The 15,801-nt window shown below is 39.5% G+C and overlaps 1 protein-coding gene across 1 annotated transcript; it reads right to left on the bottom strand.

Annotated features, from left to right (window-relative positions):
- Positions 1-751, bottom strand: LOC122307145 (signaling peptide TAXIMIN 2-like). The gene is made up of 2 exons (XM_043119824.1): positions 654-751; positions 1-225 (listed from the first exon to the last, which is right to left on the bottom strand). Exons 1-2 carry the CDS (start codon positions 749-751, stop codon positions 102-104), a joined length of 222 nt encoding a protein of 73 aa, XP_042975758.1. The 3' UTR covers positions 1-101.
- Between the last annotated feature and the right edge of the window lie 15,050 nt (positions 752-15,801).

Below are 15,801 nucleotides of genomic sequence, written 5' to 3'. Positions count from 1 at the left end.
ACTTACGTCCATAGATTGTAAAAATTAAGAAATGGTAAATCAACCATAGATCATCAGTATCGGGAGAATGTAAGCAAGCCCGCACATAGTGAATAAGTCTGCTAACAAGGGATTTGATAAATGAACCATCGAAGTATCTTCAAAGGAAGCTTTACATGACCCACTGCCACATTAGCAAGTGCAGTACAGCAGATGCAACATGGGCACAGGCAACTCAGCAGAGACCTGCCGTTCAAATTATAAACAAAAAAAAAAAAATGAAGAAATGTTTGAGTATATATGATTTTATAATACTCATTCACTTCCTTGATTTCCCTAAATTTGCTTGCAATAGATACTAGGAATTGCAAATGTACGTACAAGTAAAAAACAAACTGAGGAAAACAGATGGATTTCATTGAAGCTGACAGAAAGCATATACTATGTTAATTGCTCTAAAAGAAAGATCGATGGTGGAACGCCAGGAATGACAGAATAATGGGAAAGCGCTTTCGGATTATTAAGGGATTCAAGATCCCAAGAAAACTCCATTGAATAGGAAATATTTTGAGAAAGAAAACAAATAAATTAATGGGATATAACAGAAAGCATTAAGAAAACAATAGGGGAGCATCTGAGAAGAAGAGAACGAAAAAAATGGGATCGAAACTCACCCAAAAATCCAGACAACTGCACCTACAACAGACAAAATCAATGCCACCAGTGCAAAAGGCAGTCCCAGCAAGAAACCCAATGGCCTGCAATCTTCCATTCTCTCTCTGGACTTTCTTTGTTACAAAGAACACGTAGTGAGACGCAGACGCAGAACGTAATTACCGCTTTCTCGTATTGACAGTTGTGGAACTTCGGTCACCAATCAGAACTCAACTACGTGCGAACATTTCTACATGCTGAGCACTTGTTTTGAATAGAAAACTACTTTTGGTCTCTGAATTCAACATTGCCACTACCTCATGTGGCTTAAAAACGAGAGAGAATTCAAGTACTTACTCATACTTCTGCCCCTTTTTAACCGTAAAAAGGGTTTTTTTTTTTTCCTGGAATAATTATTTGATAAGTCTAATGACAATAGTATAGTATTCTGGTATGTCTTATAACAAGATTAAGCTATATTATTAAAAATTAATATTTATACAAACAATTTTAATAATATATCATCTATTTTATTTGCATAGCATGCAATAAAGCTCTTCCTACTTTATCCAATCTAGTGAAGAGGAAAGTTGTTGAGGATGGTGTTGTGGATACTTTGCCTTAGTCTAAAGCTTGCCATATATGTCACATAACTGACCCCAATTCTAGGATATTCTTTTGTATAGACTTTCCTTTTATTTGTACTCAATATTGATGATTATTGATGTGTAATTATTTTATACAAATTGTAATTCAATATATATGAAAAATACTCACCACTTTACAAGCGTGGTACATGGTTTCATCAAACCTTCTCATGGTATTACGAGCCATTTAGGATTAGCATCCCCCGATCCTTCCTCTACTCCTATGGCTACCGAATCCTCCCCCACTCTTCTCTCTTTCAACACCATGATCACCGTCAAGCTCTTCTCATCCAACTATCTCCTATGGAAGAGCCAACTCCTTCCCCTTCCTAAGAACCAAGACTTACTGGGCCATGTGGATGGAACCCTTGAAACCCCAACCCGTTTTGACCCTGTCAATTCTCAGACACCAAACACCACCTGACGTGGAAAAACACAGACCAATGCCTCCTCAGCCTTATGCTTTCATCACTCACCGAGGAGGCCATGGCTGAAGTCGTCAGTCTCTCCACCTCACGTGAGGTTTGGCTTGCCTTGGAGAACACCTTCAGCCACCATTCCTAGGCTAGGGAAATCCATCTCAAGGACAATCTCCAACTAATGAAGTGCAACACCAGATCCATTTCTAAGTATGCCCAAACCCTCTCTGTGACCAACTTCATGCAATTGGTCGGCTTGTCGATAGCACGAATAAGGTGCAAAGGTTCCTCTATGGCCTCGGTTTTGCCTTCTCTAGTTTCTCCACTATGCAGAGGGCCCTTACTCCTTTCCCCTGCTTGGTCGATTTGGTCTCCAAAGCTAGCTTTGAGCTACTTCAAAAATCCCTTGAGCCTTCTGCTCCACCTACTACAACATTTATCTACTTTATTGGAAACCACTCACGGTTGAACCAAAGTAACAATTCCTCTCGCACCCAACAAGGCTGAGCTGGTGGCCATGGAAACTCTTCTCGAGGATGTGGTCACTCTCACTCTGGTTAGGGGCGTCATCCCCTATGCTACCAAATTTGTTGTCAGGATGGGCACTATGTCGATTGATGCAACCAAAGGTATGCATGAAGTGAGATAGCTGCTCTCCTTGCCAAGGCCTTCACCAGTTCATGCTCCTTATTTGGACCCAAGACCTTTGATTGGTACTTGGGTACTAGGGCTTCGGCCAATATGACCATTGACCCATCCACTTTGGATCACTCAAGTAATTACAAGGGCAAGGATTGTGAAATTGTAGGGAATGATGCTTCCCTACCCATTAATCATATCGGTATCATTTCTCCTACTCCAAATCTTCATTTATTAGATGTCTTAGTTGTTTCTCATCTCACCAAAAATCTCTTGTCCATTAGTAAATTAACATCTGATTTTTCTTTATCTATTACATTTACTAATAATCTTTTCACTGTTCAGAATTGCCAAATGGGAAGGGTGGTGGCAATTGGTAAAAGAGATGACGGCCTATATGCGTTGGAGCATGGACAATCTACTTTTATTTATGTTCTTAAGAATAAATCTCTTCACGCCTCATATGATTTATGGCATTCTCGTCTTGGACATGTGAATCATTCTGTTATTTTTTTTCAAATAAAAAATGCTATCTTTATCTTACGTCTTTATTGCCTTCTCTAGCATTTTGTGGTACATGTCAACTTGAAAAAAAGCATCATTTGCCTTATTCACATAATGAAAATAGGTTGTCTAATGTGTTGGATCTTATTCATTATGACATATGGGGCCCTTTCCCCATCAAATCCACTTTGGGTTTTGCCTACTATGGTCTCTTCATTGATGACTATTTTTGTTTCACTTAGCTTTATCCTTTGAAATTAAAATTTGACTTTTATGAGATGTTCCTTCAATGTCAAAAATTGAAGGAAAATCAACATTCTGCTTGTATCAAAATTTTTCAAAGTGATGGTGATGCAGAATAGCAATTGCATCAAACCTCATCTTCGTACTTCTAGCATTCACCATCAACTCTCCTGCCCGTATACACCTGCTCAAAATGGTTGCGTTAAAAGAAAACATCGCCATGTAACCGAGACAGGCCTAGCCCTTCTTTTCCACTCCCACGTTTTTCCTTGTTTTTGGGTTGATGCCTTTTGCACTGCCCACACTGCTTCTTGGAGGTAAGTCCCCTCTTGAGAGCTTCTTTATAGTTCCTCTCCAAACTATGAAAATTTTCATCCCTTTGGTTTTCATGTCTATCCTTGCTTGCATGAATATATGCCAAACAATTTTTCCCCCCGTAGTATCCCTTACATTTTTTTAGGTTAAACCCCTCCTATAAAGGTTTTCGTTGTCTTGATCCCATTACCTCTAAGCTATATATCACCCGACATGCACAGTTTGATGAAGCTCACTTTCCTTCCCAAGATAGCTCTTAGGCCTAGCCCATATCCTCTCTCCATTTTTATAATTTTATGGAACCAAGTCTCCTTCATACCAACCTGCCTCCCTCTTTCCCTACGCACCATTCTCTGCACATTATTCCATCCAGATCTAACTCGTGTTCTATTTGTATTGACCTAGTGGATGCGTCTTTGTAGGCTACTGATTCTCTTGCAAGTCCCTCTTCATTGCACCCGGATTCGGGACCTTCTCCCGTTGATCCTAACATCAATCCTCCTACTCCAGCATGTCCAATGGGTTTTCACCCCATGCTCACACGAGCTAAAGATGGAAATTTCAAAACTCATCATTTGGCGAGTCTTGGTTTCTTGGGATCCTCTAGCCTTCTTTCTACTCTTCTTGCTTTTATTGAGCCTAGAGGATTCAAATATGCTGCTAAGAATTCTGCTTGGTTTGCAGCCATGGATGAAGAAGTTCAAGCCTTGCAAAATAATAACCCTAGATTTTGGTACCTGGCCCTACTAACACCAAAATTGTGGGTTCCAAATGGGTGTTCCAAACCAAATATCTACTTGATGGATCCATTGAGCATTTCAAAGCTCACCTCATTGCCAAGGGCTATACTTAGGTACCTGGTCTTGACTACACTGACACTTTTAGTCCTGTTATTAAGGTTACAACTGTTCGTGTTGTGCTTTCTATCGCTGTTACCAACAAATGGCCTCTCCACCAACTTGACGTCAAGAATGCATTCCTCAATGGTAATCTCACTAAAGCTATTTATATGGAACAACCTCCTGGGTACATTGATCCCTGCTTTCCTAATCATGTTTGTCTATTAAAAAAAGCTCTCTATAGACTCAAGGAAGCTCCTCGTGCCTGGTTCCAACGCTTCAGCTCCTTTCTCCTTCACCTTGGTTTCTCTTGTAGCCATGCTAACACTTCTCTATTTGTCTTTCATAAGAAGTCTGACATTATCTATTTGCTTTTCATGTTGATGACATTATTATCACTGGCAACAACTTATCTCTTCTTAACAACTTTACTTGTAAGCCCAACTCTGAGTTCACGACTAAGGATTTGGGTCCTCTCAGCTACATTCTTGGTCTAGAAGCTTTGTCAACTGCAGATGGCCTTTTTATTAGTCAGCTGAAATATGCATGAGATATTTTTACTCAAGCTCAGCTACTTGACAGCAAACTTGTTCACACCCCCATAGTTGTTTCCTAGCACCTATCTGCTAATGGCTCTGTGTTTTCAGATCCCACTCTCTACAGATCTCTTGTTGGTGCACTTCAGTATTTGACCATCAGGTAGCCAGACATTGCTCATGCTATCAACTCTATCAGTCGGTTTTTGCATGCTACAACTGAAGTTCACTTTCTTGCTGTCAAGCGTATTCTTCGATATGTCAAGGGCACCCTTCATTTTGGCCTTACATTTCGCCCATCTGCTACACCCGGTGCTCTTGTTGCTTACTTTGATGCCGACTGGGCAGGTTGCCCCGACACTCGCCACTCTACCTCTGGCTCCTCTATTTATCTTGGTGAAAATTTGGTTTCATGGAGTGCCAAGAAGCAACCTATTGTATCCCCTTCCAGCCATGAATTTGAGTATCATGCTCTTAGGCACACTGCAGCAGAACTTCTTTGGCTTATGTATCTTCTGCACGATCTCTAGGTTCCCATTTCACAGTCCCATTTCACAAGGCCTCTTCTCTTATGTGACAACAAAAGTGCCATTGTTTTTAGCTCCAATCCAATCTCTCACAAGCGAGCCAAACACGTTGAGTTAGAGTTCCATTTCCTTTGGGAGCTTGTTGTCGCTAGTAGACTTCACACGCAATATGTGCCCTCTCACCTACAGGTTGTCGATATCTTCAACAAAAATGTTCCTCAACATCTTTTTGAATTTTTCCAATCCAAGCTTCACGTTCGTTTCAACTCAACACTGAGCTTGCAGGGGGTGTTGAGGTACTTTGCCTTAATCTAAGGCTTCACATATATGTCACATATATGACCCCAATTCTAGGATATTCTTTTGTATAGACTTTCCTTTTATTTGTACTCAATATTGATGACTATTGATATATAATTATTTCATACAAATTATAATTCAATATATATGAACACTACTCACCACTTTACAAGTGTGGTGGTTTCATCAAACCTTCTCAGATGGTACCTGCCCACTATGTGGTTTATTTTCAAAAACATCAAGGCATGTTTTGTAGGGATGTCCTACTACCAGTGATGGTGGAGTTTGAGTTGTAGGAAGATCCAAAAGATACCTTTCTAAAGTGAATTTTTTGTTGGTATATGGAAGCAATTGACCATTGGTTTAAAGCAAAAAGAATTGGTGGAAGCTGCTGTTACTCCACGATGGGTAGAAGAAATGAACTCATTCATGGAAATGGATTCAAACACCCTATTGCTCTTAATAAATTTGCTAAAGAAGAAGTTTTTTTTTTTTTTTTTTTTTTTTTTTTTTTTTTTTTTTCAGAAATGCCAATACCCAAGTCAACAAGGCAGCAAGCAGATTATCACAAACATAGACTACATGGCAGAAACCAACTGAGGGGGTTTACAAGGTTAATTGGGACGCAACAATGAATTGAGCAGATGGAAGGTTTGACATTGGTGTGATTGCTGGAGATTTCATTATTGGTATTCTACAAGCTCCCAGAACCATGAATGAGGACCCTTTTACTGCTAAGGCATATAATATTCTGTTGGCTGCTATATTTTGCAAAGAAATGAGTCTATCCAAGGTTATGCTCAAAGGAGATGCATTGCAAGTGGTTACCATGGTTAACAAGGCTGCTACAGACCTAAGCTTAGGTGGATTACTGATTAAAGATACTCAAAATATTTTAGAATCCTTTAATTCTGGTCTATTGTTCATACCAGTAGAAATGCTAATATGGCAGCTCATAGATTGGCAAAAGTTGCTCGTGATCTTGATAAGACATGTATATTTTGAAAGATATTCCTCAATGTATTCAGTCCATTGTTTTACGTGAATTGATGTAAGTTTTTAGTGATTAATGAAATTTAGTTTCATTTAAAAATAAAATAACATATCATCTATGCCAAAGTCCTTTGAAACCCACACCCTAAATAAAAATAACAATAACATATCATCTATATAATATTTCAAGAGCACTTCAAATGAAAGCTTCAAAGTCAGGTATTAACTAGGGCTCCTACCAAAATGGTAAACTCTTGGCCTAAATGGTTTTGAGGAAATCTTAATTAGTGCTTTGGCTTTTAACTTTGGTGTGTTAAGTAAAAAGTAATCATTTTCAATTGTCTGTGTTTCCACTTCATGGGAAGGAGGAAAATAAATTATTGGAACTTTATGTAAATGATAGAACAAGCCTTAACCTTCTTATATTATAAATCCTTTCAAAATCTATACCTTTGTTAGATAAATAATTGCTAACTAATTTCCAAACAAATATGTTACGTTAGTGTATCTTGGTAGAATGAAAAAACTTACCCATTTGTCACTCTTTGGCCTATATAAGTAGGTTGGCCAGGTGAGAAAATAACAGTAGGCAATTAAAGATGGGGTCATGTAGAGTCTACTCATGCTGAAGAAATTAAGGCAGGCAAGTCAAACACATTGTATCGCCAATAGATTCGAACCCCCTCAATCATGCTTCATTCGAAATGATCAGTGCTGAATAGTCTTGTAGTAATCAACTAACACATAGAAAATCCAAGCAGAATGTGCCCACCAAATCAACCTTGTTGATGGTCAAATCAATTACTTAAAGGCATTAAAGTCCTCAGATTAAGCCCTTAGAGGTGTAACCTTATTAGATCCCAAAAGTCAAGCCCCTAGAGGAGCAACATCATATTGAGTCTCCCATCATATATAGATAGGTTGATGTGAACCCCAATCGACTCGCTTTGAGATCCAACAACAATATTGGAAAAACAAACCCAAGAACGCCAAACTCAAGTCTATGGATGGAGAATTTAGACCCGTTGAGAACTCGTTTCAAGAACCTAGATTATATCAAAATCTAGACCCGTTGAAATCCCGTCTCAAGAACCCAAATTACGAGGAGGAACGCCACAAAGGTTGTGATTAACCTTTGATAAGTTCAAGAGTTCAATTAAGAACAAGAGGAGAAAACTCACTCACAATTAAAATTCGAAATAACATAATGTCTGCCTTGAAATGGCTGATTACATCCTTTAAATACCCTCCCCAAAACATGATAAAACCCTAGACTAAAATTTGAGACCCTTTCTCTCAAAAATGCCCTTTGTGAACAGTAGCCGCGTGTACTGTAGCGTGAACAGTATCATGCTACAGTACTTCTAAACCCTAGTTCAACTAAGTAAGACATATGTGGGTTAAGCATCCTCAAGCCCACTTATTCAAAACTAATAATAAAAATCCTTTAAACAAATTGAAAGCCTTAATATCTAAAGGCCATATTTTTAAGTCAAGTCTTCCACAGCTTGGATCAAGTGGATCAAAGCTGGTTCTTCTTCTTTCCATCTTGAGTGTTGGGCTCTTGCTAGCTTCTTCCCAAGTGGTTTGTACTAATCCTTGCATTGCTTCCTTGATCTTCTTGGCTCTCGATCTTGTAATTGGACCATCTGGAACTTGCAAAGGATCTTTAAGAGTAGGCCTGCCTTGGTTCCCATCATTCCCCCTCTCCTCAAAAGGATTCGACCTCGAATCTTCACCTACGTCAAAAGGAGAAAGATCAGAAACATTGAAGGTAGCAGACACATTATACTCACCTGGGAGATCCACTTTATAGGCATTGTCATTAATTTTCTCAAGGATTTGGAAAGGTCCATCTCCTCGAGGATGCAACTTAGTCCTCCGATGAGCTGGGAATCTTTCTTTGCGCATGTGAACCCAAACCCAATCTCCAGGTTCAAAGATGACACGCCTTCGCCCTTTATTGGCTTGGGAAGCAACTCTTTCATTCTTTTGCGCAATTTGAAGCTGTACCCTCTCATGGAGTGACTTCACCAACTCCGCCTTCTTTTGTCCATCCAAGCTACTCCTGCCATCAACCGGTAAAGGCGTCAAATCTAAAGGGGTAAGCGGATTGAATCCATAAACAATTTCAAAAGGAGAATATGAAGTAGTAGTATGCATGGTCCTATTATATGCAAACTCTATGAATGGCAAACAATCCTCCCAAGTTTTTAAATTCTTATGAACAACAGTGCGTAAAAGCTGAGTTAAGGTCCTATTAACTACTTTAGTTTGACCATCAGTCTGCGGATGACAAGTAGTGGAAAATAAGAGCTTGGTACCCAATTTCCCCCACAACACCTTCCAAAAGTAGCTAAGGAATTTAACATCCCTATCAGAAACAATACTCCTGGGAACACCATGGAGTCGCACTATCTCCCTGAAAAACAAGTCAGCTATGTTTGTGGCATCATCTATTTTATGGCATGGAATGAAATGTGCCATTTTACTAAATCTATCCACAACCACAAAAATAGAATCTCTACCCCTTTTGGTCCTAGGTAGCCCCAAAACAAAGTCCATAGATATGTCGACCCATGGTTCACTAGGAACGGGTAAGGGTGTATACAACCCATGTGGCAACACTTTAGATTTGGCCTTCCTACATGTAATGCACCTGCCACAAATGCGAGTGACATCTCTCTTCATCTTAGGCCAAAAGAAATGTTCATGCAAAATATCCAAAGTCTTCTTGACACCAAAGTGTCCCATTAATCCACCACCATGTGCCTCACGCACTAGTAATTCACGCATAGAACAACCTGGCACACAAAGTTTGTTTTCTTTAAACAAGTAACCCTCATGCTTGTAAAACTTACCAAATGCCACCTTATCACATGCCACGTACACATTAGAGAAGTCAGCGTCATCGGCATATAGGTCTTTCACATATTCAAACCCAAGCATCTTAGCACTCATAGAAGTAAGAAGTACATACTTTCGAGATAAAGCATCAGCAACAATGTTCTCCTTACCTTGCTTGTAACAGATGACATATGGAAATGTCTCAATGTATTCCATCCAACGAGCATGCCTTTTATTCAACTTACCTTGACCCTTGAGATGCTTTAATGATTCATGATCGGTGTGGATCACAAATTCCCTAGGCCATAGGTAGTGCTGCCAAGTCTCCAATGCACGAACAAGAGCATAAAGCTCTTTGTCATAAGTAGGGTACTTGAGTGAGGCCCCACTTAACTTTTCACTGAAGAAAGCTATGGGCCGCCTATCCTGCATCAAAACAGCTCCAATCCCTATACCTGAGGCATCACATTCAATCTCAAAAGCTTTGTTAAAATCAGGTAATGCTAGCACAGGTGCAGAGCACAACCTTTCTTTAATGGTGGCAAAAGCATTCTCTTGACTACCCCCCCAATGAAACCCAACATTCTTTTTAATGACTTCAGTGAGTGGTGCAGCAATGGTGCTAAAATCTTTAACAAAACGCCGATAAAAACTAGCTAAACCATGAAAGCTTCTTACCTCAGTGATACTCTTTGGAGTTGGCCACTCCTTGATGGCCTTGACTTTCTCTTCATCCACCTCAATACCCTTTGTACTAACAACATATCCAAGAAAAACAACTCTTTCCATGCAAAAGGTACATTTCTTGAAATTAGCATACAACTTTTCACATCTCAACACATCAAACACATATCTCAAATGCTCAATATGCTCATTTAAGTCCTTGCTGTACACTAGGATATCATCAAAATACACAACCACAAACTTGCCAATGAATGCACGTAGGACATGGTTCATCAATCTCATGAAAGTACTGGGCGCATTTGTAAGTCCAAATGGCATAACCAACCATTCATAAAGGCCATACTTTGTCTTAAAAGCAGTTTTCCATTCATCACCCTCTTTCATTCTAATTTGATGGTACCCACTTTTAAGATCAATTTTACTAAAAATACAAGAGCCATGCAATTCATCAAGCATATCATCTAATCTAGGAATGGGATGCCGATACTTTACCGTAATATTGTTGACCGCCCTGCAATCAACACACATTCTCCACGTCCCATCCTTCTTTGGCACTAATAGCACTGGTACTGCACATGGGCTCATGCTCTCCCTCACGTACCCCTTGCTCATCAAGTCCTCAACTTGCCTCTGAAGTTCCTTTGTCTCCTCTGGATTACTCCTATAGGCTGGTCGGTTTGGAATAGCAGCTCCAGGTACAAAATCAATCTGATGCTCAATGCCTCTAATGGGTGGCAACTCATTAGGCATCTCCTCTGGGAATACATCATCAAACTCCTGCAACAAGGAAATAGCCAAACTAGGAAGAGACTGGTGAGTGTCATCAAGAGTAAGATAAGACTCTTTATAGACAAGAAAAATCATAGGGCGATCTGCGAAGAAAGCCCTCTTAACCTCACTCTCTCTGGCATAGAAACTCACTTTTGTCTTTCCTTTTCTCTCTGCAGACTCTCTTTCTTTTTTCTCTCGTGGCTCTACTCTTTTTTCTCTACTCTCAGCCACATCTCTACTTTCTTTTTCACTCTTTTTGTTGTGCTCATTTTCACTATCACTCTTTCTTTTCTGCTCAATCTCTTTTTCACTCATTCTTTTTTGATCACTCTCATTTTCACTCTTTCTTTTTTGATCACTCGCATTTTCACTCTTTCTTTTCTGAGCAACCTCACTTTTCAGTTTCAATTGGTCTTCATAGACCTGGCTTGGAGTTAAAGGAGCAAGCTTGATTGTTTTACCCTCCTTTACAAAGCTGTACATGTTTTTGAATCCATCATGTGTCACCCTCCTATCATATTGCCACGGCCTCCCCAACAAAATATGGCCAGCATGCATAGGCACAACATCACAAAGCACCTCATCCTGATACCTTCCAATTGAAAAAGGAACTAACACTTGTCTATCCACCCTAACTTCCCCACAATCATTCAACCACTGCAATTTGTATGGTCTAGAGTGTTTTAAGGTTGGTAAATTCAATTTCTCAACCAAAGTAGTGCTAGCCACATTAGTACAACTCCCTCCATCAATAATCATACTACATACTTTGCTGTTGACGTGACATCTAGTATGGAAAATGTTCTCTCTCTGTTGCTCGGCATCATCCACCTTAATGTGTGTGTTGAGAGCACGCCTAGCAACAAGAGACTCACTCACAGCATATATCACTCCTTCGTCATCACTAGCATCAACCAACTCGGGCACTCCATCACGATCATCCTCACTCTCAGTCATCACTAGCAACAACCTGGCTCTGATACCAAATGATGTGAACCCCAATCGACTCGCTTTGAGACCCAACAACAATATTGGAAAAACAAACCCAAGAACGCCAAACTCAAGTCTATGGATGGAGAATTTAGACCCGTTGAGAACTCGTTTCAAGAACCTAGATTATATCAAAATCTAGACCCGTTGAAATCCCGTCTCAAGAACCCAAATTACGAGGAGGAACGCCACAAAGGTTGTGATTTACCTTTGATAAGTTCAAGAGTTCAATTAAGAACAAGAGGAGAAAACTCACTCACAATTAAAATTCGAAATAAAATAATGTCTGCCTTGAAATGACTGATTACATCCTTTAAATACCCTCCCCAAAACATGATAAAACCCTAGACTAAAATTTGAGACCCTTTCTCTCAAAAATGCCCTTTGTGAACAGTAGCCGCGTGTACTGTAGCGTGAACAGTGTCATGCTACAGTACTTCTAAACCCTAGTTCAACTAAGTAAGACAAATGTGGGTTAAGCATCCTCAAGCCCACTTATTCAAAACTAATAATAAAAATCCTTTAAACAAATTGAAAGCCTTAATATCTAAAGGCCATATTTTTAAGTCAAGTCTTCCACAGCTTGGATCAAGTGGATCAAAGCTGGTTCTTCTTCTTTCAAGCCCATCTTGAGTGTTGGGCTCTTGCTAGCTTCTTCCCAAGTGGTTTGTACTAATCCTTGCATTGCTTCCTTGATCTTCTTGGCTCTCGATCTTGTAATTGGACCATCTGGAACTTGCAAAGGATCTTTAAGAGTAGGCCTGCCTTGGTTCCCATCATTGGTCAACAGGAGCGTAAAAAAAAACTCTCTAGATTTCCCATATTGACTTAACCGTCAAAGCCTTCTCTAAGTCCAAGACCCCCAAACTTCACCCTAGTTGCAGGATCATAAAGTGAATGAAAGAGAAGAAGCAGAATATTGCTTCAATAGTTTGGCGCTATCTGTGGTAAGTGTGGGGTAAGCAAGTGTTGGCGAATGCTATATACAAGAACTCAAGAAAGGAGGCACATTAATTCATGTTGCTGACAACATGAATAAGATTCCTCCACCATTAGAGCTGATTAAGCAGGATGTAGAAACCTGTGATGATGAAACCCTTAAGCACAGGGAAGCAAAGCTATATAGCCGTTAGAGCACCCAGATTGCCAGAACTCCCTAGTGCAGATCAGGATATGGATGTTGCCAGAACTCAGGGAACAAATGAAGCAACTCCTTATTGAGCACATGAATATGTTGATGTGGAGCCACAAAGACATGGCAGGAATAGAGTTGGATAAAATAGAGCACGGCCTCTGCAGTGATCCCCACTTAAAGAAGGTACAATAGAAGTAGAGAGGCTTCAGTACAGAAAAGTACATAGCCATAGCAAAAGAGGTGGATCACCTACAAGAAGGGGGCTTCATCTAGGAGTCACATTATCCAAAATGGCTCTCTAATGTGGTTCTGATAAAGAAGCCAAATAGGAAATGGTGAACTTCACCGATCTGAATAAGGTATGTTCCAAAGATAGTGGATTCAATTTGATTATGGATTCAACTACAAAGCACCAAACAGCTTCATAGACGCCTACTCTGGATACAATCAAATAAAGCTCTATCATAATGACTAAGAAAAGACATATTTCATAACTAATAGAGGACTATATTGCTACCAAATAATGCCATTTGGGCTGAAGAATGCAGGGGTGACATACTAGCAACTCGTCAACCACATGTTCAAAAAACATGCAGATCTAAAAGTGCATGACCTCCTAGTTAAAAGTAAAGAAGATAACCACCACTTGGCAGCTCTGAAAGTGGCCTTCTCTGTCTTGCGAAAGTATAACATGAAACTAAATCAAGCCAAGTGTGAGTTTGGTGTTGGCTCAGGGAAATTATTAGGCTTCATAGTGGCGAAGAGGGGAATTGAGTCCAATCCAAAAAAAATCTAGGCGATAATAGATATGACACTACCACGAATCTTGAATGAAGTGCAAGAGTTAGCTAGCAGAATTGCAGCATTGAACATATTCATATCAAGGTCCACAGATAAATGTCTTCCCCTCTTCTGAGTATTGCGGAAGCGCCACGAGTTGAACAATGAACGCAACAAGGCTTTCAAACAAATGAAAGCTTGCCTATCCAATTCACCCTTGCTAAGCCAAATCAAACATGGGGAGACTCCATACCTGTATCTCACAATAATACCAGATGCAGTAAGTGCGAGATTGGTAAGGGAAGAAGGCCGAAGAATACAAAGACATGGATTTACACAAGGTCGAACACATCGAGACAAATGATAAACTAGTTAATCAAGTACAATGAGTTCAATATTGATTACTATCCAAGAAGCGTATTTAAGGGGCAGTCCTAGCAAATTTCATCGCTAAGCTCACTAGCTTTTCAGAAGACCATTTGATTGCCCTAAAATGGAAGACATAGCAAGTGTATGTCGATGATTCCTCCTATCGCAATGGCATAGGAGTTGGCATTTACTTGATAATGGAAATGGGCAAGGAAGTTCACTATGCCATAAAGTCAGCATTTGAGGTGGCCAACAACAAGGTAGAATACGAGACATTGTTGACAGGACTTGTTGTGGCCAAGGGGTTACATGCTAGCGAGGTTGAGGTACTCACTAGGTTCTCAACTAGTGGTAAATCAAGTGACTTGAGAATATATAGAAAATGGAAATAGGCTAACGTTGTACCTACAACGAGTATGGGAATTACGTTCTCAGTTTCAATACTTCACAATTAAGCAGATACCATGGGGGGAAATGTGGTGAGCAGATAAGCTTGCTCAGGCCATGTCAAGGGTGAAGGAGTCCTTTCTCCCAATGGGTGTAACTTCATAGGTGCTAAAAACCATATCCATAAAGGTGAAGGTATCAACAATAGGAACAACAAAACCTGAATGGGCAAAGGATGTGGCGAGACATCTAACCACAAGGGAGCTTCCAAAAGAGCAAAAAACAGAGAGGAAAATAAAGTCCAAGGTGGCCAAATCCACCATCAAGGAAGGGATATTGTTTGAAAGAGGGTTTTCAGCACCATTCTTGTGCTGTATATCCAAGGAAGAAGCTCAGTATGTACTAGGAGAAATCTGCCAAGATATTATTGGAATCATTCTTGCAGTAATGCCTTAGCACAAAAGGCTATGAGAGTAGGTGTAACACCCTCAAATTCCACTTGGAATTTGATGGAGCGTTAAGCATCCCAACGTGCAACACAAGATTATATACCACCATTCATGAAAGTTAAAGATGCAATTTACTTAGCATGGATCTAATAATATACAATATTCACAGCAGATAAATTCTTTTTTTTTTTTAACAATACTATGTTCCCAAAGTAATGTATCCCAAAAACATGAACATAGTTCATAACTTCACATGATAACAGATATTCAAAGGTTACAGTACTTGTCCGAAAGGTTTGTAACATAAGTATAGGAGTCAACACTCCATAAATAAAGTTTAGAAGACATATGCTTGACTTGAAAAATAACATGATTGACATGATTTGACTGAACTAAACTTGACATGAATTGAAAGTTGCTTGACATGAACTAAACATGAACTAAAAATACTTGACATGAACTGAAAACACTTGACATGAATTGAAATTGACATTAATTGAACATGAATTGAATTAACGTGAACTAAAAACACTTGACATGAATTGAACTTAACATTAATTGAACATGAATTGAATTAACATGAACGAGTCTATCTTGTCTCATAGGGTTACCATGATGTCCTTGTCTCATTGAATTGCCACTATGTACTTATCTCATGGGGTTTCCATAATGTTCTTATCTTATAAGGTTTCCATGATATTCTTATCTAATGTGGTTACCATGATGGTGTAGTCTTGTTTCATGGGATTTTCATGATGTATTAATAATGACTAAAAAAATAATTGATTGTACGT

This window comes from Carya illinoinensis, chromosome 4 (assembly GCF_018687715.1).
Source record: "Carya illinoinensis cultivar Pawnee chromosome 4, C.illinoinensisPawnee_v1, whole genome shotgun sequence".
Taxonomy (NCBI): Eukaryota; Viridiplantae; Streptophyta; class Magnoliopsida; order Fagales; family Juglandaceae; genus Carya; species Carya illinoinensis.
Note: the sequence above shows the minus strand (reverse complement) of the source record. Positions and strands in the feature narration are given on the sequence as shown.

Coding starts and splice junctions, on each gene's coding strand:
- LOC122307145 (XM_043119824.1), bottom strand. CDS start 751: ATGGAAGATTGCAGGCCATTGGGTTTCTTGCTGGGACTGCCTTTTGCA. Junction 226..653: donor GCAGTTGTCTGGATTTTTGG/GTGAGTTTCGAT, acceptor TTTGAACGGCAG/GTCTCTGCTGAGTTGCCTGT.